Source organism: Podarcis vaucheri (assembly GCF_965113315.1).
Source record: "Podarcis vaucheri genome assembly, chromosome: 16".
Taxonomy (NCBI): domain Eukaryota; kingdom Metazoa; phylum Chordata; class Lepidosauria; order Squamata; family Lacertidae; genus Podarcis; species Podarcis vaucheri.
This window is the reverse complement of record NC_138754.1, coordinates 31,261,275-31,287,128: the sequence shown is the minus strand read 5'-3', so window position 1 is coordinate 31,287,128 and position 25,854 is coordinate 31,261,275. Positions and strand designations below refer to the sequence as shown.

Genomic DNA, 25,854 nt, shown 5'->3' with positions numbered 1-25,854 from the left:
CCTGCCAGCCAGTGTAGACAATATTGGGACAGGACAGGACAGCTGCTTCAGAACAGGCTGGTACCAGGCTGCTATGATCTGCCTCTGCTGTTGGAGACTCGGAAGTGGGGAGAGCCCTGTTGCACCCAGGTCCTTCTCTGCGGCTTCCAGGGGGGATCTGGTTGGCTTCACAAAGAGGATGATGACTTGGTTGGCCATTGGCCTGATCCCATCAGAGCTCCTTGTACCTGAACCCACTGGAGGGACCCTCTCGGTCATTCTTAAGGTCAGACACAGCTCCGGTCAAGTCTGCAGAGTCTCCTTTGTTGTTGCAGCTGCATGGGAAGACTGAAACTCCCTTTCCCTGCTCTCTGCTATGGGGTGGGGGGTGGGGGTGGGGGAGGACCCAACAACAGCCCATGAACCAAAGTGTTATGTTTTGATTCTGCTCAAAGTCTTCACTACAGCTTCCTTGTCTAAAAATTGCCTTTGGGGAAAGAAGCACAACCTGGGCTATTCAGTCGTGAGTACCACTTTAGGGGTGCGGGGGGTCAGTTATTTACGTTTATAGCCTGCCTTTCCTCCCAAACTAGCCCACACGCTGCAAGAAGATCAGACGTGTGCATGTGCCCACACACACTTGTGTAACTTCTCTGGTTCGTCTGACAAGTGTGTCAAAATAAAATATCTAGACAAGCCAGCGATAGCCTCTGGTGTCGAGCAGTAGGGGGTTAGCCCCACAGCTCAGGACAAACCTGACAACCACTGCACACAAATAGTAACAAAGGAGATGTTGGCATTTGTGTGATTTAGTCCAACTCCCTCCCTCTCTCTCTCTCTCTCTCTCTCTCTCTCTCTCTCTCTGTCCCCCAGCAAAAATGGAGGTGTTGTCTATAAAGCTTACACCCATTTGCATGAGTGCAATACCCAGCTTACATGATCCATGATGCAGCCGGCACATGTACCTGCTCTCTGCCATTGAAAGGAAGCTCTTGAGTTAGGTCCATCTATGCCACTTATCTTCAGCTAATGGGTGGGGACCCGCTATTGGGTGCCAGCCTGATCCCATGTTGGTCACAACAGGAGCACAACCACCAAATGCACATTTGGGTTAAAAGTGGGTCCTGGATCAGAAAAGGTTGGCGATACCTGATCTAGGCAATTAGTATTGCCTAGGACTCGGACAGATGTATGGAAGTGGGAGCTGGACCATAAAGAAAGCTGATTGCCGAAGAATTGATGCTTTTGAATTATTGTGCTGGAGGACACTCTTGAGAGTCCCATGGACTGCAAGAAGACCAAACCTATCCATTCTGAAGGAAATCAGCCCTGAGTGCTCACAGAAGAAGAAGAAGAAGAAGAAGAAGAAGAAGAAGAAGAAGAAGAAGGGGAGGAGGAGGAGGAGGAGGAGGAGTTTGGATTTGATATCCCGCCTTTCACTCCCTTTAAGGAGTCTCAAAGCGGCTAACATTCTCCTTTCCCTTCCTCCCCCACAACAAACACTCTGTGAGGTGAGTGGGGCTGAGAGACTTCAAAGAAGTGTGACTGGCCCAAGGTCAGCCTGCAGCTGCATGTGGAGGAGAGGAGACGTGAACCCGGTTCCCCAGATTACGAGACTACCGCTCTTAACCACTACACCACACTGGAAGGACAGATCGTGAAGCTGAGGCTCCAGTACTTTGGCCACCTCATGAGAAGAGAAGACTCCCTGGAAAAGACCCTGATGTTGGGAAAGATGGAGGGCACAAGGAGAAGGGGACGACAGAGGACGAGATGGTGGGACAGTGTTCTTGAAGCTACCAGCATGAGTTTGACCAAACTGCGGGAGGCAGTGGAAGACAGGAGTGCCTGGCGTGCTCTGGTCCATGGGGTCACGAAGAGTCGGACACGACTAAACGACTAAACAAACAAAACAAGCTTCCTTATACTGAGTCATCAGGTTCATCTAGATTAGTATTGTCTACACTGACTGGCAGGGGCTCTCTGATGTTTCAAGCAGAGGACGTACCCAGCTTTACTTGGAGATGGCGAGGACCTTTTCTATGCAAAGACAGATGCTCTGCCACTGAGCCAAAAACCTTAAACTGCAGACAACTTCTAAGGATACTCCCACGCGGACAAAAATCAGAAGCAGTATCTACTGCAATTTCACACCATCTTGATGCATAATCATCAGTCTCAGCAGTGCCCTAAGCCTGGCAAAAACATTGTGTACATAATTCAAAAATACCTGCAGTTCTGAAAGTCTTTCTCAACATAGCACCCCTTTTGCGTAGGCATGTAATGATTCTGATGGACCTTACAGAAGAAACCCACCTTTGCATACACTGGAAACCCTGTGAGTATGTATCACAGAAGTGCTCCTGGTGGTCTCAGCTGTGCCACTCCAAGGGCTCCCTGGGCTGTATGCAATGCCGGTCCTACTCAGAGAAGGCCCACTGGAATCAATGGGCCCAAGCTAGCCATGCCCATTGATTTCAGCGAGTTTACTCTCACAAGGACTCGCGCCGGATACTAACCTATGTATGGTTTGGGACTATGGTGGAATGGGTTGAGACGCATTCTGTTCTCACAGTGACCGACCAGATGCCCATGGGAAACTCCCAAGCAGGATCCGAGCAGAAGAGAGCTCTCCCCTCCTGAGGTCTCCAACAAATGGTACCATGAGCATTCAGGGCCCGTGCGACAGATGACAAATAGAGGCCACTCTTGGTGTTGAAACCAGACACGTGCCAGAAGAGCAAGCACTTTAAAACTGCCATGCCAGCTGCAAGGGGCTGATCCAGCTACATTTTTGCACTAGTGGTAGCCAGCACAATGAGTCCCACTAGTGCAGCGGTTCTCAACCTGTGGGTCCCCAGATGTTGTTGGACTACAAATCCCATCATCCCTGGCCACGCTGGCTAGGCATGATGGGAGTTGTAGTCGTCCAACAACATCTGGGGACCCACTAGTGAAATGGGACTTTCCCCATCCTTTCCTGCTCTTGTACGCCCGCCCCCCAATCAAATCTGCTCGGGAGGATCGGGAGAATACCCCAGAGCACGATGTGAGGGGACGAGAGGGGAGGTTGCTCCATCCAGCAAAAGCAGAAGTCATTGTACTGACGGAACGGTCATCTTAGTGTGACACTGAATTCCACCCAAGGTCCACAGATGCTCAACTCACCTGTAGGACATGCAGGCACACTAGTACTCTGCCTGCAACAGAAAGGTCCTGGACTATGACCAACTATTTGCCCATGTATCCCAGCACTGTCTACACCAGGCATGGCCAAACTCGGCCCTCCAGCTGTTTTGGGACTACAACTCCCATCATCCCTAGCTAACAGGACCAGTGCTCAGGGATGATGGGAATTGTAGTCCCAAAACAGCTGGAGGGCCAGGTTTGGCCATGCCTGGTCTAGACTGACCACCAGCAGCTCACCAGGGTCTCGGAGGTAGAGGCTTTCCCCATAATCTGCCCTCTGGTCTGAGATTCAACCTGGGGGCCTTCTGCACTGAATCATGGTCCTTCCCCACTGTTACACTGACTGATGGATTTGCACCCGCCTTCCCCAATGCCCTCCAGATGTCCTGGACTAATTCTCCTGTCCGTGCCAAGGCTGATGGGAGTTGTAGTCCAAATCACTTAGAGCACACCAGGTTGGGGAAGTCTGCCGTCTACCGAGATCAGCTGACAGATAAAGCTTGTCACCTACCTTAGAGTGGTAAGGTAGGCAAGCTAAAATTCAGGCAAAAATAAAAACTGAGCTGTTCTGATGCTCACGCTTTAGGTCCACAGCCGTGTCGGCACGATCACCTGACCTACCTGCACAGTGGCAGTGCTGTAAGTAGCATTCAGCAAGCACTCTGAGCAGGTAAACAACTGTATAAACACTAAAAGGTTATTATGATGACAGCAGCGAGGGCAACAGAACAACATATGGCTTCATTTATAAAGCAAAGGAAGGAAAGTGCAGCTGCTAATCACTGTGGGGGGGGGGACGGGACGGGACGAGAATGGTGGTGCCCTCCAAGCAGGGCGGCAGGCGGTGCAAAATGCTCCGAGTAAAGTCCCAACCTCCATCCATCCATCCATCACGCATGTCAAGAGACTGATCATTTCCTCCTCCGGGACAAGGAAGGAAACTAAGTCATGAAGGACGATTCCAACGTTGCAAGAAGGGATGAGTAGAAAGCGTGTGCAAGAGACAAAGGACCCCCTCATGGAAACAGGGAAGGGTTGTTTTTTTGCGGGGAGGTGAGACAAGGGGATGTTCTTTCGACAAGATAGTGCTCTCTGAAAACTGAGCCGTTCAAACCCATGCAGATAGCCAGTCATATAAGCTAGAGGACCTTGCGTCTCAAAGGTTATCTTGGTCCATAGTCATAGCTGGTGGGAGCTCCTGCGGTGGAATACATGTTGGCCGCAGCGGCAGCTGCTGCAGCAGCAGCCGCCGAATTCATGTGGTGGTGGTGGTGGTGGTAACTGTGTCCCCGGATGCTGGGCAAAGGGTAAGGGGCTGGCCTGCTCTTTGCCCCCAGGTAATGGTCGTAGGCAGAGACCGGGTGCTTGTAGGGGTGGTGGTGGAGGGGCTCCGAAGTGGACGGCTCCAGCCGCAGTTCGTGGTGTGGGGGGCTGGGCCGGCTCCCTGCCGGGCTGGTGAGGGGGACCAGACCCCCTCCACCGGGCACAGGGAGCGCCGGGCTCAACACTCGGGACATGAGCTGCTGGTGGGCAGGATCTGCGTGGAGTGGCGTCCCGCCGGCTGCGTCCCTCTCGTATTCCCGACGACTCTCCGCCACATCTGCAGGGGGCGCCAAAGAGGAAGGGGGGAGAAAAGCACAAGAGTCAGTTGGCTGGCAGGGGGCTTGGAAACTCCAGGTCACCTCCAGGTTCCCATCTAACCTCTAGAGAGGGGACCCGTCACTCCAGAGTGAAGCCAGGTAACTCAAACCGATACAGTTTTAGCCTTTGTAGTGCAAACATGCGCCACTGCAGATAAGAACATAACCTACTGGATCAGGCCAGCAGCCCATCCAGTCTGGCGTCCTGTTCTCACAGTGGCCAACCAGATGGGAAAGCAGCAAGCAGGACTCAAGCACAAGATGCCTGTGGTTACCAGCAAGTGGTAGAGAAAGGCTGGGCAATATGGCGGAGGCACCCAATTCTGACCTTTTGTCAAGCAACGTCATTAGAAAATATGATGTATGGTTGCCCCAGGTGCTTTGGCTTCTAGGCCGTTTTGACACCAGAAGAAGAGTCCTGCCAGATCAAGCTGAACATAGAACAAGCTGAACACATGTAGAACATAGCCATCATGGTGAGCAGCCATTGATTTGTCTAATATCCTTAAGAATGTAAGAGCAGTTTTGGTGGATCAGGCCAGTGTGGCCCATCTAGTCCAGAATCCTGTTCTCGCAGTGGCCAACCAGATGTTCACCGGAAACCCACAAGCGAGACTTTCCCCAGCCTCCTGTGGTTTCTAGCAACTGGTATTTGGAAGTACATTGCCTCCAGCTGCGAAGGTGGAGCATAACCTCCATCACCCCTGACTTGGAAGGAAGAGACATTACATGCGAAGGAGTCTCCTACATATTCCCACTTTGATCTCTCCTCACTTGCTTAGAGGGGACACATAAACAGGCCACGTCAGCCAGGGCGAGACTACATCGAATGGCAGCAGCCCCCTCACTGGGCAGTGGGACCTCTGCAAGCACCTAAGAATGCCAACCTATGGTCCCACTCCTTTTCTTGGAGCTGTGGGCCCAGACACTCAAAGCACTCCAAGTCACCCCAGAGACATGCCCTGTCCCCAGTGCAAAATGGGGTGCGGTGGAGAGATTGAGAATAAGATGCGCTTTTACAAACAGAAGCGGTTTGCTACTGGTCATGGTTTGTTGGAGGAAAACAAACCACTATTGAAGGAACGTGGGAAGCTACTTCACACTGAGCAGCACCAATTGGTCCATCTAACCCAGTACTGTCTACACTGACTGACAGCAGCTTTCCAGGGTTTCAGGCAATCCTACCTGGAGCCTTCTGCCTGTAACACAGGTGGTCTCCCACTGGGAGCCATGGGACCTTCCTGGTTCAGACACAGTGCTAAACCAGGGATTGTGACCACCTGTTTTGTAGAGGCTTGGGGGAGAAGGAGGGTTCTGAACCAAGGAGTGCAGTTATTATTTCTGGATGATTAAAGGAGGAGATTGAGATTTTGATTGATTGCTTTGCATGTTCTACTAAGCTCTCCGTGAAGTTTTAGAAATAGCTTCTGCACACCTACACCTACTGAGACGCTGCTCTGTTCCGTGCGACCACGTTTCTTAAACAAAAGGACAGCCCTTTTTGTGTGTGTGTGTGTGTGTGTGTGTGTGTGTGTACGTTGTTGTTTTTTCTTAGCTCAGTGATCTTAAGTTAACAGAAGGGAGAGGAGGAATGCCAGGGATAGCAGCTCCCACCCCCCACCCCGCTCAAATGAAGTGTTTAACATTGTGTTCAGCAGAAATCTGTGCTCCTGGGACAAGGCATTCTGACTGTGATAAATAGAGCTGAGTTGAGTGACAAGTTTGCACACGCTTGAAATTTTTGCAATTGTATAACACTAAACAAATAGAGACTTCTCTTTATTTTAATAGGCCTGGAGTGTGCTGGGGGGAGGGAGGAAAGGCCCCCACCCCCAAGATTCTCTGCGCAACTGTTTACTCTGGGTAATGGAAAAGGAATCAAATAGAGGTGCCTAATGGGTTTGCTAGGGGGGTCCTGCAAGAGGCTAAATACAACTACTGGTGGTTGTGTTTTCTTGCTCCTTCTCTTTTGGTTTAAAGAACAAGAAGAGGAGCATGGAAAATGCTCTGCTCAGGTGATTGTTGAGAAGAGTGAAAGCCTCAGAGGTTAAAGAGAAGCCAAACTAAACAAATCGCTAACTAATTTTAAGTTTCATCATCCTAGGCAGGCAATCTAGAAGTAAAACAAATAATCTATCCTCTGGTTTATGTTATTTCCCTGGGATTTATGTTTATCGTTATAATTATTTTTGAACATTTCAAAACTGAAGTGTGTGTGCATGCTAATACACTATACAATTTTATATAATGCATCTAAGGACAGGTAAAGGTAAAGGGACCCCTGACCATTAGGCCCAGTCGTGGCCAACTCTGGGGTTGCGGCGCTCATCTCGCTTTATTGGCCGAGGGTGCCGGCGTACAGCTTCCAGGTCATGTGGCCAGCATGACTAAGCCGTTTCTGGCGAACCAGAGCAGCGCACGGAAACGCCGTTTACCTTCCCGCTGGAGTGGTACCTATTTATCTACTTGCACTTTGATGTGCTTTCGAACTGCTAGGTTGGCAGGAGCAGGGACCGAGCAACGGGAGCTCACCCCGTCGCAGGGATCCGAACCGCTGACCTTCTGATCAGCAAGTCCTAGGCTCTGTGGTCTAACGCACAGCGCCACCCGCGTCCCTATATCTAAGGACAGAGGCAGCCGCAAAGAAGCTTTTGCCCTAATTAAAGAAATGGGGCAAAAGAGTCTGGGGTGCAGCGGTAAATGGAAGAACTGGTGCAGCTTTTGAAAAGTAATGACAAAACAGAAAAGGGAAAAAAATCCTTAAGGCTGCAATCCTGTGCACTCTTACTGGGGAGTAAGCCCCACTAAGTGTAAAGGTAAAGTTACCTCTGACCGTTAGGTCCAGTTGTGGACGACTCTGGGGTTGCGGCGCTCATCTCGCTCTATAGGCCAAGGGAGCCGACGTTTGTCCACAGACAGTTTTACCGGGTCATGTGGCCAGCATGACTAAGCCGCTTCTGGCGAACCAGAGCAGCGCATGGAAATGCCATTTACCTTCCCGCCGGAGTGGTACCTATTTATCTACTTGCACTTGATGTGCTTTTGAACTGCTAGATGGGCAGGAGCTGGGATCGAACAACGGGAGCTCACCCCATTGCAGGGATTCGAACCGCCGATATTCCGATCGGCAAGCCCTAGGCTCTGTGGTTTAGACCACAGCACCACCCGCATCCCTTCCATCAAGTTAATGGGACTTAATTCTGAGTAAAATATGCATAGAATCAGGTTGCACAGCTGCAAGCTGTAGATACTTACTTGGAAGTAGGTCCCATTGAACACAGAAGGACTTACTTGTGGGTACACACACATAGGATTGGTCTGCAAATTTAAGACATAAAATTGGAGGGGCCAAAATTCAATAGATGCCAATAAATGTTCTTATCTTTATATATCAGATGCAGGACAGTATGTGTTTATGTATACGGACAGACAGACATATATTTTCACCTGCATCCAATGAAGTGGACTCTAGCCCATGAAAGTGAATGCCATAACGACTTTAACATGCCACGAGTCTCCTTGCCATTAATCTGAGTATCTTATGCACTTCTATGCATACTTATCTGATAATATTCCATTGAATTCAATGGGCTTTATTTGGAGTATACATGTATAGTCTGCGCTGGAACAGAGTCTGCCTTTGAGCAACATCCTTCAATTTCACAATTAAATATGTGTTTATACTTTACCATTAAATATTTATATTGTTAGATGTTAAGTTTTGATTAGGTTTGGTTTCACTGTGTTTGTCATTTGATGACATAATATTAACTTTTTTGCTTTGTATTCGAGAATATATATGACACGTTATTAAAATATGTGATTTGGTTCAATCAAACTTCAGATTCTAGTTTTTGAATTAACAATTGTTTCTTCGGGCATCATTGTAGGTTTATGAAAATAATGATGGCATTGCACTAATCCTTTACATAAAACTGTTGACATTATTTTGTTTGTCAACTACACAGGGAACATTTATCAATGGGTAGTTACATGCATCTAATAAATAATAATATCAAACCAACAAATTTGTTCTATGCACATTTTTTTAAAAAAATACTAATTAATAGCCAAAATCAAATCCACCCAAATTCAGATAGTTGCACTGTATCCTGTACATGCCTACTCAGAAGTAAGCTTTATCAGGTTCAATGGGACTTGCCCCCAGGTAAATGACTTCCCAGACTTCTGAACTGCCGTTCCTTGGATTGCCCTGTTAAGGCCTTACATTGCGCAAATAACACAGTCACGATTGGCTCTAGATTAAAGTATTCATCATTCCTGATATAAATATTTTAAAAACCACAATACCCCACCCTCTGGACTCTGTCTGAAATTGATACGATCGTTGACATTATTTATTATATCATAAGAGAACCTCAAAGCAGTTTACGATGATATCTATGTATAATGAAAATGCACAACAAATTTAAAATTAGAGACCAACTATTTCAGCTAACTATCATGGAATTAAGATGTGCTCTTAATTGTCTGCGTAAGCCTGGTGGAATAGCAAAAAAGTTTTTTTGCAGGCATTTGAAGGTGCCTGCACAGTCTCTGTTTGCAGGGCATTCCATAGTTCTGTACTTAAAGGGAACTCTGAAATGTTTTGCTCAGGCACACAGGGACAATATATCAACCACTAGAATCCCGGGGCCGTATGGGTTATGTGTTCAGGTGCCCTCCCAGACCTCCCTTTAAATTGCAATTCAGTAGGTCTTTAAGTCATTCTCCCAAAGGCTCGAACTAAATGCACGAGACCATCCATGCAATTGGCAACTCTGTGGCTGGCTTTTAAAGTGTAAATCGCAGAGGCTGGAGTGAGGGAGGGCGATTTGGAATGGGACTCCAGAAGGCAGGTGGAGGGAGGGTGTGATCCAGATTCATTCACCTCCTGCTCGAGAGCCTGGTTCCCCTTTCCAGCATTTTTTGATAGTGGTCTCTCATCCCTGCAGAGCAGAAGAATTCTGTGCACCTAATACAGAAAGCTTTGCTTGTGGAAACCTGTTTTTCTCAGGCGCATTGAGGCCACTGGATAGAAACTACTGGATTGAGGAAGAGGCAGTGAGCCCCACTTGCTTAAATAGGATAAACATCCTATTGTGAAGTTTGCCACCTGAGCAAGTAAGTGCTTGGGGTGGTTTCTGCAGCCGTGGGCATTAGCAGCAAAACCCCAGAAGAATAACCAGATCAGCTTGCAGAAGGGAAATAAAGAAGTAGAAGCTTCCTCCCGCTGAAGCTCTGCTAGTAACTCAGACGCTTTCTCTTTTGTGAGCAAGATGTTTTTCTTGTAAGACTATAAACCAGACTGGCAAATCTCCAGGCACTGTGCCTCGACTAGTCAGCGGATCTGGCTGTTAATCACATTTAATTTAAGGCTCCTTTGCATCACACCACTTAAAGCCAAGCACACACTTAGAGCTTCGTGTGGAGGGTGGAATCCCTAACTCTTACTGCGGCCGTCCCTTGTTCCAATGAAGTGACTTGTGGCGCTTGAACGACTCTTCCCACATTTACCCATTATTGGCCCTACCATTAGGAAGAGTGAGATACCCTCTTTTTCCATGGGGAGAAGGGTCACGGCTCAGAGGAAGAGCATATGCTTTGCCTGCAGAAGGTCCCAGGTTTAATCCCCAACCTCTCCAGGTAGGGGCGCACATTTGCCTCTGCTGTAGGCAGTTGGGAATCTGGGGAAGGGCCAAAGCTCAGTGATGGAGCCAGTGGTGTCGCAATGGGAGTGGGGGGTAGGGCGGTGTGCCATGTCTGCAGGGGTCAGCAATGTCTAGGCAACACAATGACCATGTGCATACGCTATAGACAATCTTTATAGAATTCCTTCAAACCATAACAAGTACAAAATGAAATCTTTAGTCTCAAAGTCTCTTAAAATCTTTAAATGAAGCGAGGTACCAGGCTTTGTACGATGAAAGACAAGCTGTGAATTCTACAAAACAGTAGTCAATATCCGGAATCACTGTTCAGTGTTGGACATCATATTTGCTGAATACACAAAGCTTCACAGCTTGTCTCTCATCGTACAATGTCTGGTACCTCGCTTCATTTAAAGATTTTCAGAGACTTTGAGACTAAAGATTTCATTTTGTACTTCTTGTGGTTTGAAGGAATTCTATAAAGATTGTCTATTGCGTATGTACATGGTCATCGTGTTGCCTAGACATTGCTGACGTTCTCTTTGAAACACAGATGTCTGTGGGGGTGACAAGAAGGCATCCATCGCGCCACTGCCCATGTGGAGAATCCTCCATTTGCAGCTGCAGCTGTGAGCAGAGGATCCCGGCACCATCCACATGGCGCTGGAGTGGTGCCACCGGCAAACCGCTAAGTACAGCACATGTGCTACGGCGCTACGTACACCGCATGCGTCATATGTAGCAACGCCGCACATATGCCCTATGTAGCGACGCCCTGCCCCGGGTGTCACGATGCCTTAGTTCGCCCCTGGATGGAGCAGGCACTTTGCTTGCAGAAGGTCCCAGTTAAAAACGGATCTCAGGTAGCAAATGATGGGAAAGATCTCTATGCCTGAAACCCCAAAGAGCCACTGCCAGTGAGAGCAGACAGTCTAGGACTAGATGAACAAATAGTCTGACCTGTCCCAGACTCAATCCATGGCATCTCCAGGTGGGGCTGGGAGAGACCCACTGCCAGGCAGTGTAATAATTCTGAGCTCGATGGACCAATGGTTTGGCTCATTGGCTTCCTGTGAGGTGGATGCTTCAGGGAGCAGATGCCAGGGGTCAGGGAGCACTGAGGAGGTGTTGGAGGACACTGTTGTGTGTGCCAAGCATGGCAAGTCCTGCACCTGCTAAGTTAACGTGCTGCCTTCTGTTGCAGTAGACAATGTCCTGTTGCCTGCATTGAAGATTCAGCTTTCAGTCTATAAAGTGGAATTGGGGAGGTGGGTTTGATATTGTCCTTCACATCAGGCAACAAATTTCCTTGGCCTAACCTTGCATGGTGCTGGAGAGAGAACCTGATAGAGAATCATAGAACTGTAGAGTTGGCCGGGACCCTGAGGTTCATCTCATCCAACCTTCTGCAAGGCAGGAATCTCAGCTAAAGCATCCATGACAGATGACCATCCAACCTCTGTGGCTCCTGGGATGTTCTCCCAGATGTCCTGGGATTGCATCTTATCATGACCACTCCACTGGAATTTGTCCAAAGCCTTGCTGCATTCAGACTAAAGGTCTGTCTAGTCCAGTCTTTTTTTTCTTTCTCAGTGAGCCAGCCAGATTCACCCAAGAACCCCACAATCAGAACATGAGGGCATTCACCCTGTCCTGCAGTTGTTCCCCAGTGGCTAGTATACTTGGAGGCAGCGATGTGTATATCCGCCATGGCTAGTAGCAATTGATAATCTCGGCCTCTTCTATGAATACCGGTTGCTGGGAATCATTCAAAAGCAAGGAGAAGGCTACTGTACTCATTTCCCGCTTGCTGGCTTCCCATGGTGCATCTGTTTAGCCACTACAATAACTAAATGGGGGGCTAATCCAAGCAGGGGCTGCTCTTACATTAGGAGGAACATGGGAAACTGTTTGCTATCAGAACATTGGTCCACCTAGCTCAGTACTGTCTACATGAACCTGCAGTAGGCCATTGGGGTTTCAGGCCAGGGATATTCCCAGATCTACCTGGTTGGACCTTCTGCATACAAAGCTGTCAGCCTACTACTGAGCTATGGACCTTCTCTGTTCTTAGGTTGAGTTTTTAAATCTATCATAACAAGCCACAGCTGCCCTGAATGCAGGAGGTTTTCTACCATTGTGACAAAGACTCACCTTTCTCGGTCCCATTCTGGTGCACAGGGGAAGATACTGGATTTCTAGATCTGGCAAAAGCACTCATGAGAGGCAGGGCTCCGGGCCGGTGATTCCTGGGCCTAATGTGGGAAAAGAGTGGACAGAGTTTAGACTTTTCAGAGGAATAATGGGCTCTGAATAATGAATACACACAGCAAGATGTTATGTGGATAATCCAGCCAGCCAGCCAGCCAAGCAACCAACCCAATTCTCCAAGACACAATCTAAATGGACCTTCTCTGTTTCCTGCTTGGCAGGGGGTTGGACTCGATGGCCCTTGTGGTCTCTTCCAACTCTATGATTCTATGATTCTAAATAAGGCTTCCCAAATCACAGCACCCCCAAGTTGAAGTTGAAGTTGAGGTAGCGCTCCAAATGGACTCCAGCTCCATCTTCCCTTGCTCTCTACACCAGGGACATGTTTGAATCCAAACCTAGGATGAACCAGGACCTTAGCAGAGGAAGGGAAGAAAAACATCCTTACCAGTCTTCTGGATCACAGTCCCGGAATCCTTTTGCAAAAGGGTTGCTGGCAATCTTTAGCTGCGTTATCTGAAGAGAGAGGTTCAAGGAAAGGAAAGACGTCAAGGGCCATTAAGGAACAACAATATCACACTAACCAAGAGGGTGGAATCCCCAGGGCCTCGAGAGGGCAAGTTGCTCTGTTTTATCCTATATCAATTGTTCCAAAGCATGCCACACCATAAAGTCAGGTATGAGGAACATGTTGGACTCCAGTCTCCATCAGCCCAATCTAGCATGGTCAATGATCAGGGATGATGGAGGTTGTAGTCCATACCAGCATCCTCAGTAGGACCATAGGCTCCCCACTTCTGTTTTACACTGAATATGCAAGGAATTGACCTGGGGACCTTCTGTATGCAAAGCTATTTATGAGCCACTGTCAGCTCCCTCAGTGAAACTGGCTGAATGTTGGGCACAAAACCCGCTCAAAGAACTAACTCTCAGAAAGTACATAGGGTTTGTTTATTTGCAGCTCCCTTTATTCTGAGCACATTTTGATCATAGCATGGTTTTCCTTCTTCATTCCTAAATAAAAGATTTTTGTACCTTTTAAGAGAGAACACTGAATAGGATCCACCCCAGTCTGGTATGCACAGGGCACATTAAGCACTTGAAATCCACATTGGGTTTCATGCCAGAGAGTTGAGCACATATGCATCTTGCTCCAACTAATGGGATTTAAACACTTTTAGTTATGGCTGTGTTGTTGCAGTCCAGAGATGCACAACACACCAAGTACAGCATGTCTGTGGTGTGTGTGTGTGTGTGTGTGTGTGTGTGTGTGTGTGTGTGTCTGTCTGTCTGTCCTGGATTACCCAATAAGCAGTCTATGCAGGGACACCAGAAAAAACGAGTTGGGTGGTTTTTTTAAAAAAAGAATTTGACATGAGGTAGAAGAAGAAGAGGAAGGAAGGAAGGAAGGAAGGAAGGAAGGAAGGAAGGAAGGAAGGAAGGAAGGAAGGACAACAGCAGCAGAAATATGGAGTATCATACAAACAGAGATCGAAATAATGCAAGGGAATCAGATTCTGTCATGTGTTGCAATAAATCCTTGTTTTCTTATTGTAATATATTCTTCTGAGCCATACGTACTTGATTCATTTTTCTTTCGTGTGTGTGTCATAATTAAGTTCGCTTTTGAATGTGAACCGAATCACATTTCTCCCCCATGCCTAATATTGGGTCCCCTTTTTGGTCCTGGCACCAGGGATGTTTCAAAAATGGTTACAGGCAAATCCTCTCTCTCCCTCTATGCCTTGGAAGTTCAACCACATGGCTGCTCCCAAATGCAAAATTGTATTCTGTGCTAACGCTAATTTGGGGCACCAGGGAAAGGCAGACCCACCCCCCACCCCCCAGCATACATTGATCTGTCTGAAGAAATGCAAATAAACTTGAAAGAAGACGTCACTTCATGTGCCGTGCCCTCCCCCCCACCTCCCTCCTCTGCCAAACCATCCCATCACCACAAGAGCAATCATGTATTTGTTTCATTCACCAGGGAGAAAGACAGGGCATTCTCTCTCCCCCCCCCTTCCACCCACCCCCATATTTAAGCGAATCCAAGGATAAAGTATGTGATTGTGAGTTTCCGGAATGGGTTGAAAAACAAACTTTAAGCCCCTCAGTGACAGTTCCAGCCTTAGAGGTCAAACTGATAGAAAGCAGAAGAGAAGGAGCAGCTGTCCCAAGCCATCAGATAAATGCCAGTCGGGAGGTGGGGGGCAGAGAAGTCTCTTAAAGGCACCGCACTTGGCTCCCATGAAGGTTATTTTCAGATGTTGTCAGAACAGCAATTGTGGAACCTCTGCCCCTCTGCCCACCCCCCGCCTGCTTCACTTCTGATCTTATTCTTTTTCGAGGGGGAAATGAAAATTTACAGGCCCAGAGTTCCATATTCTTTAGCAGTATGAGTAATACTACTCTTGTTTCTTAGAATCGAGTCATAAACAAGAAGACTATCAGCAGCAATACAGGTTTACACACACACACACACACACACACACACACAGAGAGAGAGAGAGAGAGAGAGAGAGGCAAATTGTCGCATTTGCAGATCAGATTGGACCCACGGATTCAGAGGGACTTCCAGCTGTGTGGTCCTGTACGCGAATGCTCAGAAGTAAGTCTCACTGAGTTCTGTGAGGCTTGCCCCCCAAGGCTCATACGTATGGGATTGCAGCACAACGGAGCAATCCTGTGCGTGTTCTCTCAGAAGTAAGTCCCACTGTGTTCAGTAGGGCTTGCTCCCAGGCAAGCATGCTTTAGGATTGTCAGCAAAGTGTTGATGTGCAGGATTCATGGTGACACTGTGTGTCATCAGTTGTAACCTTGTGTGATGCTGCAGTGACAAAAAGTAAGATATTCAGCCCAATTGTCTTGATGCTGTTTTGCAGATCCTGCTTTCTCTACAGAGAAACACTTCCATCTAGGAAAATGGATGAAGCTTGAGTTTCTCCTCCTAACTAAGCAACACAGGCAGCTAATCCATTAATGGTTGGAATGGGATGACCATTTAAAATGGATTCTCAGATTCAAGGTACCTTTGGGGTGGTTAATGTGTTCATTGGCTGATTATCAGTTAAACCAACGGCTTATGGACCACATCAATATTTATTTTGGCAAGGAAGTGGGTATTTATATAAAAAAACAAATCTGTCACACAAGAAACCCCAGAATCGATATTCTAGTCTGTACTTCAGAAAGGCAACTCATGTTTTATGCCATATTGAGTTCTATGGTTCAGCAGAGCAAGTCCAGATAAAACAGAGACCTCCCCCAAGAGGAGTTTTTCGGCTTACCAATTTTTACGTACTGTATTTGTATCACCTTGGTGGTGCATTTCTGCAGTACCTCAGACAGTGCTTGAGGCTTAGGTTTATACAAGCTGTGATGTCTCACTGATGTTCAGGACATTTTTGTGGGAGGTTTTCTTTAAGGCAAAACATGGAACCCTTGCCAGCTTCTTGGGGGGGGGGAGATAATACTTCAAGGCCTCCCAGGGTGATCAAATTCCTTCAGAAACCAAGGGACGGGCTTAGCAGATGAACTGCTGCAGCAGAAAGAGGAGGAGGGCAACTCCCTAGGCAGTCTACGCAACTTGCTTTGAGACTCAAAAAGCTGAATGCAGATTATTCAGCCAGAGGACTCTGTCAGGCCTGTAGAAAGAGTTTAGTAGAACAAAAAGCAATGGGCTGGCTCTGACAGTCCATTACTGATCCTTCTCTCAGTAGCTCTGGTGATGGGCTTGTCTGCACTACAAACACAATCCAGTTTCGAACCTGTTCTCATCTATCATGGTTCCCCTCACTGCAAGGGGACGCTGTGAATAAGGGCATTATGAAGCTGCTGCAAGTGCTCCTCATCTCTACAAGTGCTCCTCATCTTTCTGTACACAGTCTCATAGGTAGTCAAGGTAAAGGGACCCCTGACCATTAGGTCCAGTCGTGACCGACTCTGGGGTTGTGGCGCTCATCTTGCTTTATTGGCCGAGGGAGCCAGCGTACAGCTTCCGGGTCATGTGGCCAACATTACTAAGCCACTTCTGGCGAACCAGAGCAGCGCACAGAAACACCGTTTACCTTCCCGCCAGAGCGGTACCTTTTTATCTACTTGCACTTTGACGTGCTTTCGAACTGCTAGGTTGGCAGGAGCAGGGACCGAGCAACGGGAGCTCACCCCGTCATGGGGATTCGAACTGCCGACCTTCTGATCGGCAAGTCCTAGGCTTTGTGGTTTAACCCACAGCGCCACCCGCGTCCTATAGGTAGAAAGACTCAATAGTAGAACTTTGATAAACCCAAATTCAAGTTTCTTTCCAGCCTAGTTTTATTAAACTCAGTGGTGTAAGCTGTTTCCTGTTGTTGTGATTTTAAGATTATGAACTCAGGAGCTGTAATGTCAAGAAAGAGACTTGGAGTCTTACCTAGTGTTAATCCTACTCAGAGTTGACCCATTGCAAATAATAGGCATGGCTATGGCCAGCTTATAGCCATTGATTTTCATGAGTCTAATCTGAGAACGGTTGGGTACAACTCACAGTCTGTGCAATTAGCTTGGAGTTGGTGGTGGGGCTATAAAGTATTGCCATTTTGGAAGGCACCCCAAGGGGCATCTAGTCCACCCCCCTGCAACACAGGAATCACAGCTAAAGAATCCCTGGCAGATGGCCATCCAACCTCTGTTTAAAAACCGATAGTGAAGGATAGTCCACAACCGTTCAAGGCCATCAGTTCCACTGCCAAACAGCTCTTATCAGAAAGTTATTCCTAATGTTTAGTCACAATCTCTTGCCATTTGAATACATTGGTTCAGGTCCTACCCTCCGGAACAGCAGAAAACAAGCTTGCTTGATTTGTGTTTAAGAAAGGTTATCAGTGATCCTAACAATATTTACAGTTCCTTCCAGTAGCACCTTAGAGACCAACTAAGTTTGTTATTGGTATGAGCATGCACATCAATAACAAACTTAGTTGGTCTCTAAGGTGCTACTGGAAGGAATTTTGGTATTTTGTTTCGATTACGGCAGACCAACACGGCTACCTACCTGTAACTAGAAATATTTACAGTGTGTGCAACAGAAACAACATCTAAGCGAGCGCGCTGGGGAGATGTCTGAACTGGTTGGGTCCAAGCGCTATGTTGTTACTGGTTTGTGGATGGAAGTTATTAACGGCTGTTCTTACTAAATCACTGCTAAATTGGACTAGTGTGCTTCTAAGCTGAAATCCAGCAATTCACAGTTGCCATATTTCCCAAAGACCTCCATTCAAAGCCATGGGATTATCTAGGGAGCATGACACATACGTGAAACATGTAAGACAAATATGCATCCAAAGCTATATTAGCAGTGACTAAAAAAACAGAGATATCAAAGTCTTAAAGCCATCAGAGCAGCTGAAGAAGCTGGAACATTTTGCTTTAGGACTTTAATCTGTTTTGTTAACAAATTATGGTTTTAGGGATTTAGCTGCATCTTTCCATGATCCAGAGCAAACAAGTGCTGTTTTACGCTTTACGAATTGTAGTTTTACCACTGCAATATTTTGGATTTGGACTTTCTCGTCTTAATTTGCTTTAGGATCAAGCCAAGGGAGGTAAGTGTTCCAGGTGTGCTAGACCGGTCACTTTTGCTTCACAAATCTATTTAGGGCCATATTTCCATAGCTACTGCTTACTGAGTCACTTCAACAAGATCTATGTCAAAAACACAACTGCCTTTGAAGTGGGGGTGGGAATATACATTTTGCTTTTAATCCACATTGCTAATCTGCAAATCGCCTCTTGGCCTTTGACACCTGAGATGCCTTTTTGTTTTTTAAAGGGTCCACCCTATTTTTGTGAATGTGTTGAATAGAATTTTTTTTAATTGTTGCATTTTAAATTGTTGTAACCAGCCCTGGGACCCGAGTGCAGGGCAGATGACAAAAAAATATATAGCAACAACAACAACAATTTCCAATTGGTTTATAGACTGTGGGTTGGATCCAGACAACACGAGGAAATTCCATTCACGGAACCCTGCTGTTGGATAGAAAGGTGGGGGCTCTTTTTCTGATTCATCCCAAATCTTCCTCCTGCAACACCCTAGTTCTACAAAATAAAAGGGGGAGGGGGAAACCAACCCCTTTTAACTCCTGTCATAGGGCTTATTTGTAGCATAGCTGCCCCTGTTCCTCCTTCTGAATACAGTGGTACCTCAGGTTAAGTACTTAATTTGTTCCGGAGGTCCGTACTTAGCTAATGGGGCCTCCTGCTGCTGCCGCGCCGCCGGAACATGATTTCTGTTCTCATCCTGAAGCAAAGTTCTTAACCTGAGGTACTATTACTGGGTTAGCGGAGTCTGTAACCTGAAGCCTATGTAACCTGAAGCGTATGTAACCCGAGGTACCACTGTATGTCTTTCTCAAGGAATACTTATGCTGTGGTTTGATAGTCATTTCCTCTCTCTAGGGATCCCTTGGAATTTTAGTTTTTTGGGGGAGGGGGCACAGATTTCTTACAAAATACATAGCCCTTCCACTAAACCAATTGTTGAAGTCTTTTGGGGGGGCGCTGTTAGTGCTCCCCCATGGCTCAGATGCCGAGTTTGGATCAAGGGTCAGCAAACTTTTTCAGCACTGTCCCTCAGACCTTGTGGGGGGCTGGACTATATTTTGGGGGGTGGGAATGAACGAATCCCTATGCCCCACAAATAACCCAGAGATGCATTTTAAAGAAAAGCACACATTCTACTAATGTAAAAACACTCTGATTCCCGGACCGTCTGCGGGCCGGATTTAGGAGGCGATTGGGCCGGATCCAGCCCCCGGGCTTTAGTTTGCCTACCCATGGTTTGGATCTACGAGGAGCCGTGCATTCAGCACCAAGCAGCCAATTTTATGCAACTCCCGTCTCGATGAGGTCAGACAGGACCCCCTCTGTGTTGAGTTTCCAGTGCCTCCTGAAGATTTTTTTCATTCTAGCACCCATTTGTGATCGTATGGTTTTAACCGCTATCCATTTTCATTGTGTTGCATCCCTTGTATGCTGCTTAGAGATTACTGTAGCTAAACAATATAAAAACCTTCTAAACAAATCAATATGAAACTGCCATCCAACTACCGGTAAGTTATAACTCAGAGCAGACGCACTGAAATGGATAAACTTGAGTTAGTCATGTGCATTAATTTCAATGCATCCACTTTGAGCAGGATACAACTCAATAATAATAGGAAGCCTAGTAAATATTAATAGGAAGCTGGTAAAAATTGGTTGTGTAGACGTTCCCCCCCCCCTTCTCTCTTGCATTTTCCTTCTCCAGAGGCAATTCACACTCGACAGAAACCACAAACAAAGCTCCCTTGAAGTTTGGCAGTTCTGAGTGTGGAGGGCCCAGAGGCACAGAAATCTTTTTAAATGGCAGAGTGACAAGTTATATAATCTTTACCCACTTTACCTGGGAGTAAGCCCCACTGAACTCAAGGAGACTTACCTCTGAGTGCGAACAAGACTGAGTGAATGGGGGGGGCTCATTTAATTTCACTGCACACAGGTGGTGTAGTGACAATAAAGGTTTTTTAGTAGTAATAGTAGTACTAGTAGTAGTATGCATGTGTGTATATATAGCATGGCACTGTTAACACCTCTTCATTTTATGAAACTGATTGAATAATAATTTCTGAATTATTTTAACTGCCTTGGATGAAGAGCTTGTTATACTCAAAATGTGCTGGGCATAATATCTGCTTAGAGGCCTGTTTTGTATATACATTAAAATAGTAACAGTAATAGTAGCAATAGTAATAGTAGGAGGAGAAACTGGAGAGCACTTGCAAATGTAATTTCCTTTAGTGCCTTTTTAGGTTTGCCTCCTTGGGTTTTTTTGGGGGAGGGGAGAGATTGGTTTTGGAGCCCAACTTATGCAATGCATTTCATACATTTCTTCCAAAGGAGTCTGCAAGCAATTTTTGCATCTCAACCAGTTTGATCCTATCTGCGTAGTCTCATCACATCTGAGCTGATTTAACTGGGGACACGTTACCTTAAAGCACTTTATGGATAGTTGTTTTGTGGCTGGTGGGATTTTTTTTAAAAAACCAGTATCAGTTGATTGACTGCTCTTAACAATGTCTCTCTCTCTTTCTTTCTTTCTCTCTCTCTCTCTCTCTCCTGCCTTCTCTTTTCCGGCTCTCCATCCATCATGTGGCTCGAAGAGAAGGTTGGGAAAGGTGCTTTTTCTTTTCTTTCTTTCTTTTGCTGATAAATGAAGTACCGGACGGAAGGTTTGTGTCTCAATAATGAACTCCAGATACTCACCCGATGGTTCTGGTAGGCGGTCACTGCGGTGAAGCGGGTCTCCTCGAAGACAAAAGTCTTATAGTTCTCTTCCGCGTATTTCTCGCTGTCTTTCCTAGGATCCACGTAGACCACGTGGAAGCGGGGCTGGTATCTGTGCATGGAGTTCAAAATGATCTGGATGATAAAACGAGCAAGGGAGATCGTAACTGAGTCATTCTACAACACCAAGATGGAAAGCAGAGAGGCAAAGGAAGGTCCCACACAGGAAACTGACAGCGGTGCCAATCGGGGGCAAGGCTTTGGGGCAGACGTCTGGGCCCCTGCTTGATAGGAAATCCCCCCCCAGCACAGCAGAGTTGGCTTCTTACCATATTTTGAAGTATGTGAAGCAATTCACATTCCCATCTGAAAAGTCCATACCTCCCCCCCCCCATAAGACCATTAAATACAGAGTTTCAAATTACCTAGCTGAAGTATACCATGCCACAGAGGGGGCAGACTGGGGGTGAGGGGGGTCAATCTGTGCACCCCTAACTTTGAGGAGACATCTGGACCGCAGAAGGACTCAACAAGGTCTACTGGTGTGCAATGTAAATCATGTGGGTGGATTTATTTATGAAATCACTGTGCCCCCCCCCCCAAAAAAAGGAAAAAAAGAAATCTGGAGCAAAATATCAATGCCACGGCTGAGAAAACTGCACTGGCTGCCAGTTAGCTACTGGGTTAAGTTCAAGGTGATGATGCTGGTGTACAAAGCGCTATACAATTAGGAACCAGGATACCTAAACATTATTTGTTCATTGTGTCAACGGATGCCAATATTCCACATTTTTTCCAAGGAGCTCCAGGTGGCACCCATGATTCTCCACCTCCTCATTTAACTCCCACAACATCCCTGTGAGATGGCTAGGCTGAGAAGCAGTGATTAGACCATAGGTACTACACACCTGTGCTAGCTACTCACTCTCTCTCTCTCTCTCTCTCTCTCTCTCTCACACCAGGCCTTTTGACCACACAGCCTCTTTATTTGAGTCAGTAAATCCCAATGATTTTGATTGAAACATTTTATTAATGTGGCTTGGAGGGTGTGCAATCTCTTCTAGCTTAGTTTTTTTGATGGGTGCCACTAAAGAAGGAAGCAGCCCCATCAAAAAGTTATGCATTCTGAAGTCCAGGACACTTTGAACCATGCTTCTGCCTGCCGTAATTTCGGAGGGCCTGGGCTCTCAAATAAATACATTCAGGTTTGCAAGTTGTTCTCGTGCAAATTAAACAAGGCAACCTGCTTGGGCACCAAAATGTCTTCAAGAAAAATATGCAACGAACAAGCAGTTTAAAAAGCATGACAATGGTGTGTTTTTGGTTTTTTTAAAAAGCAAACAGTGTAAACAATAAAATCAGAAGTTCAGTTCAGCGGGAGACTTGTGAAACTGCAGTGTCTCTAGGGGCCAGCAGAATGCCAATGATGATGGGGCTTCTCATATTTCATCAGGGAGGGGTTTCTACAACACTGGTGTCAGCAGTAGAAAAGTCCACCTCTGTGTTACCATGAGCTGATAACCAACTGGGTTCTATTAGCTGATTGTAGTGCACTCACTGAGGAGCAGAAGGTAAAATGTGTTGGGGGGGCGTTTCTAGTCCAGAGTCATTTAGGGCTTTGTATAAAAGGAGCAGGGACACGGGTGGCACTGTGGGTTAAACCACAGAGCCTAGGACTTGTCGATCAGAAGGTCGGCGGTTTGAATCCCCGCGACGGGGTGAGCTCCCATTGCTCGGTCCCTGCTCCTGCCAACCTAGCAGTTTGAAAGCACATCAAAGTGCAAGTAGATAAATAGGTACCGCTCCAGTGGGAAGGTAGACGGCGTTTCCGTGTGTTACTCTGGTTCGCCAGAAGTGGCTTAGTCATGCTGGCCACATGACCCGGAAGCTGTACGCCAGCTCCCTTGGCCAATAAAGTGAGATGAGCGCATCAATCCCAGAGTCGGTCACGACTGGACCTAATGGTCAGGAGTCCCTTTACCTTTATGCAAGGAGCAGAACCTTAAAATGGCCTTATAGGCAGCTGTTGCAGATCCCCTTGTACTGGCAGGATATGTGCCAGATACAGAGCACCACTTAGCACCCAACTGCAAGAACCATTCCACACCCAAGACTCATTCCATTATTATATTGTTCAATGTTTCCCAGTTAGCTTCGCCCTCTCCAAGACAACACTTACATGTCCATTGTCATCCAATAAATTGTTAGTGAGCTTGAGTTTATCAAAGGAGACAATCTGTTTCATCCACTGGGCTCCCCTAGCTGGGGAATCTGGGTGATAATGGACTCTCCCTGGAGTTGCAGGGTCTGCCTTGCCAGCCACCAGCCAGGAGGAACTGTGAAATGCATATCTGTATGGGGAGAAAAGCCAGCAGTGGGTTAGCCGCCATGCTAAGTTTTACATTTGTGAATCTACGTTGCCAACAGCGAATTCAACACTTGTAAAAACATCGATTTTGATACATCAAATAGGCACCCTGTTCTTCAGATAGGTTAAATAAACAACCAATTTAAAGAACGGGTTGTTTATTTACTCTGTCGAAATCAGCATCACCCTGTCTCAATGGACTTCAAAAATATTTAGGTGTTTTTAATTAGCGCAGCAATAGTGTACCATTTTTAACAGTATGAGGCAGTGTGGTGCAATGGTGTTAGACCCTACTAGGCAAGACCCTGGTACAAGTCCCCACTCTGCCGTGAAGCTCCCTGGGTGACCTTGAGCCGCTCTCTCTCAATGTAACCTACCTCAAAGGGTTGTTGTGAGGATAAGAGGGAGAGCAGGGAGGAAAACCACACGCACTGCCTTGAGCCTTGTGGGGGACAAGCAGAACTTCAAGGTAATAGGTAAGTATTGCATTTGGGCACAGGTCACATCTACTGTAGTGAGGTTTAATTTATGATAGTGTTTATAAACTGCCGATCTATCTATCTATCTATCTATCTATCTATCTATCTATCTATCTGCTAATATATATATATTCTCCCAGCAGACAAAGGCAACGCCACTGTTGTGATGAACACATCGGACTACCAAGCAAAACTATCAAATCTACTCCAAGACCCTACCTACCAACCTATAAAAACAGATCCCACCACCTATCTGGAAAAAACCACCAAATCCAAAATAAAAGCCTCCCCTATCAGTGAAGAAATCCAGCTAAGAATCATCCCCAGAGAAAAATCATCCAGATGCCCCAAACTCTACGGTCTCCCCAAGATACACAAAGAAGGAACACCACTCAGACCAATAGTCAGCTCCATAGGCTCACCTCTACAAAATCTCGCTAAATTTCTCGCTAAGCAACTTCAGCCCTATGCAGAATCCATCGCTTCACACGTTACTAACTCCTTCCAGTTCATAGAAACAATAAAGAAGCAATACCTACATCCCGATGACCTACTTGTGAGCTTCGATGTTGTATCTCTCTTCACTCAAGTACCCATTAATGAAGCCTTGACAGCCATCCAAAACAAATACAATCCCCCCAAATACATCCTGGACCTGACCAACCACTGCCTAACCAACACGTACTTCATCCACAATGGACAAAGATACAAACAGATAGAAGGAGCACCTATGGGATCACCCCTCTCACCGGTCATCGCAAATTTGTACATGGAACACTTTGAAACCAATGCTTTAGACAAGTCAGAACACAAACCCAAACTTTGGCTCAGATATGTTGACGACACCTTTGTAATTTGGCCACACGGGAAAGAAAAACTAGATAGCTTCCTCACACATCTCAACAGCCTACACCCCAAAATACAATTCACTATGGAAATAGAAGACAACAACCAACTCCCCTTTCTTGACGTCCTAATCTACAAAAAACCTGATGGCTCCCTAGGACACACTATCTACCGGAAAAAAACACACACCAACCGCTACTTACATGCACAATCACACCACCACCCTGCACAAATAAACTCCGTAGCCAAGACTCTCATCTCCAGAACCAAACGCCTGGCTGACAAAGACCACTTGACAACTGAGTTACAGAATCTCTCAAATGTGTTAATCGCCAATGGATACCAGAAAAACAGGGTTACGAAGCTAATCCAAAAAGAAACACCCCCCAAAAACCAAGACACAGAAGAAAACAATGGCATGGCCCTCCTTCCTTATATCAAGGGCACTACAGACAAAATTAGCAAAATCCTCCATAAACACAATATCAAAACAGCCTTCTGCACCAACCAAAAAATAGCCAATATCCTCAGAAACCCAAAAGACAAAATCCAGCTGGAAAACCAAGGGGTCTATGAAATACCCTGCAAAGTCTGCCCAGCCACGTACATTGGACAAACAAACAGACGAATAAATGCACGTATCGCAGAACACAAGAATGCCGTCAAAAAAGAAGAAAAAACTTCCTCTCTTTTCCAACACATGAAAGAAACAGGACACGAAATTAATTTTGCAGATTCCAAATTGCTCTTTAACATGGAACATCACCACAAGAGAATAATCATGGAAGCCATCGAGATAGAGAAACACCCTCACAACATGAACAAGCGTGACGACACGTCCCGCCTGCCAGACATCTGGAAATTAGCCCTCCCCACAAAAACCGACACCAGAACCAGAGGCACACAGAACGCCGTCACCAATCAACCACACCAGACCCAAACCCAGACCCTCTCCACAGACATATTACAGACTCCATCCAGTAGCCAAACTATAGTGGCACCTCCGGATGCTGCACCCCCCTGCAATCCCTACACAGATCTGGCTGGCACAAGGCACAAAATCACAGCTCGCCCCTATACACGAAGCCAAGCCAGAGCACAACTAAATGCAGCACAGCCATCTTCTCAGAAAAACTCTTCACAAGCTCAAGAGGTCAAGACACGAAAGCTTTAGCAACTAATCT

General features: G+C 46.5%; 1 protein-coding gene and 1 long non-coding RNA gene across 5 annotated transcripts in view; both read right to left on the bottom strand.

Moving 5' to 3' along the window:
* The window catches only part of LOC309521217, a 57,190-nt gene that overhangs the window by 3,093 nt on the left and 28,243 nt on the right, over positions 1-25,854 (bottom strand). The window lies entirely within an intron of this gene.
* Positions 3,891-25,854, bottom strand: part of TBX1 (T-box transcription factor 1) — a 50,122-nt gene continuing 28,158 nt past the window's right edge. For 2 of the 4 annotated variants that reach the window (XM_082203213.1, XM_082203211.1), the window contains 6 exons: positions 23,157-23,328; positions 20,957-21,112; positions 13,119-13,186; positions 12,614-12,714; positions 8,064-8,126; positions 3,891-4,768 (listed from right to left, as the gene is read on the bottom strand). In XM_082203213.1, coding sequence (XP_082059339.1) covers positions 4,332-4,768; positions 8,064-8,126; positions 12,614-12,714; positions 13,119-13,186; positions 20,957-21,112; positions 23,157-23,328 — 997 coding nt within the window. In that variant the 3' untranslated portion in view covers positions 3,891-4,331. The remainder of the gene's footprint in view (positions 4,769-8,063; positions 8,127-12,613; positions 12,715-13,118; positions 13,187-20,956; positions 21,113-23,156; positions 23,329-25,854) is intronic. The other 2 variants (XM_082203212.1, XM_082203214.1) reach the window with 1 other exon arrangement.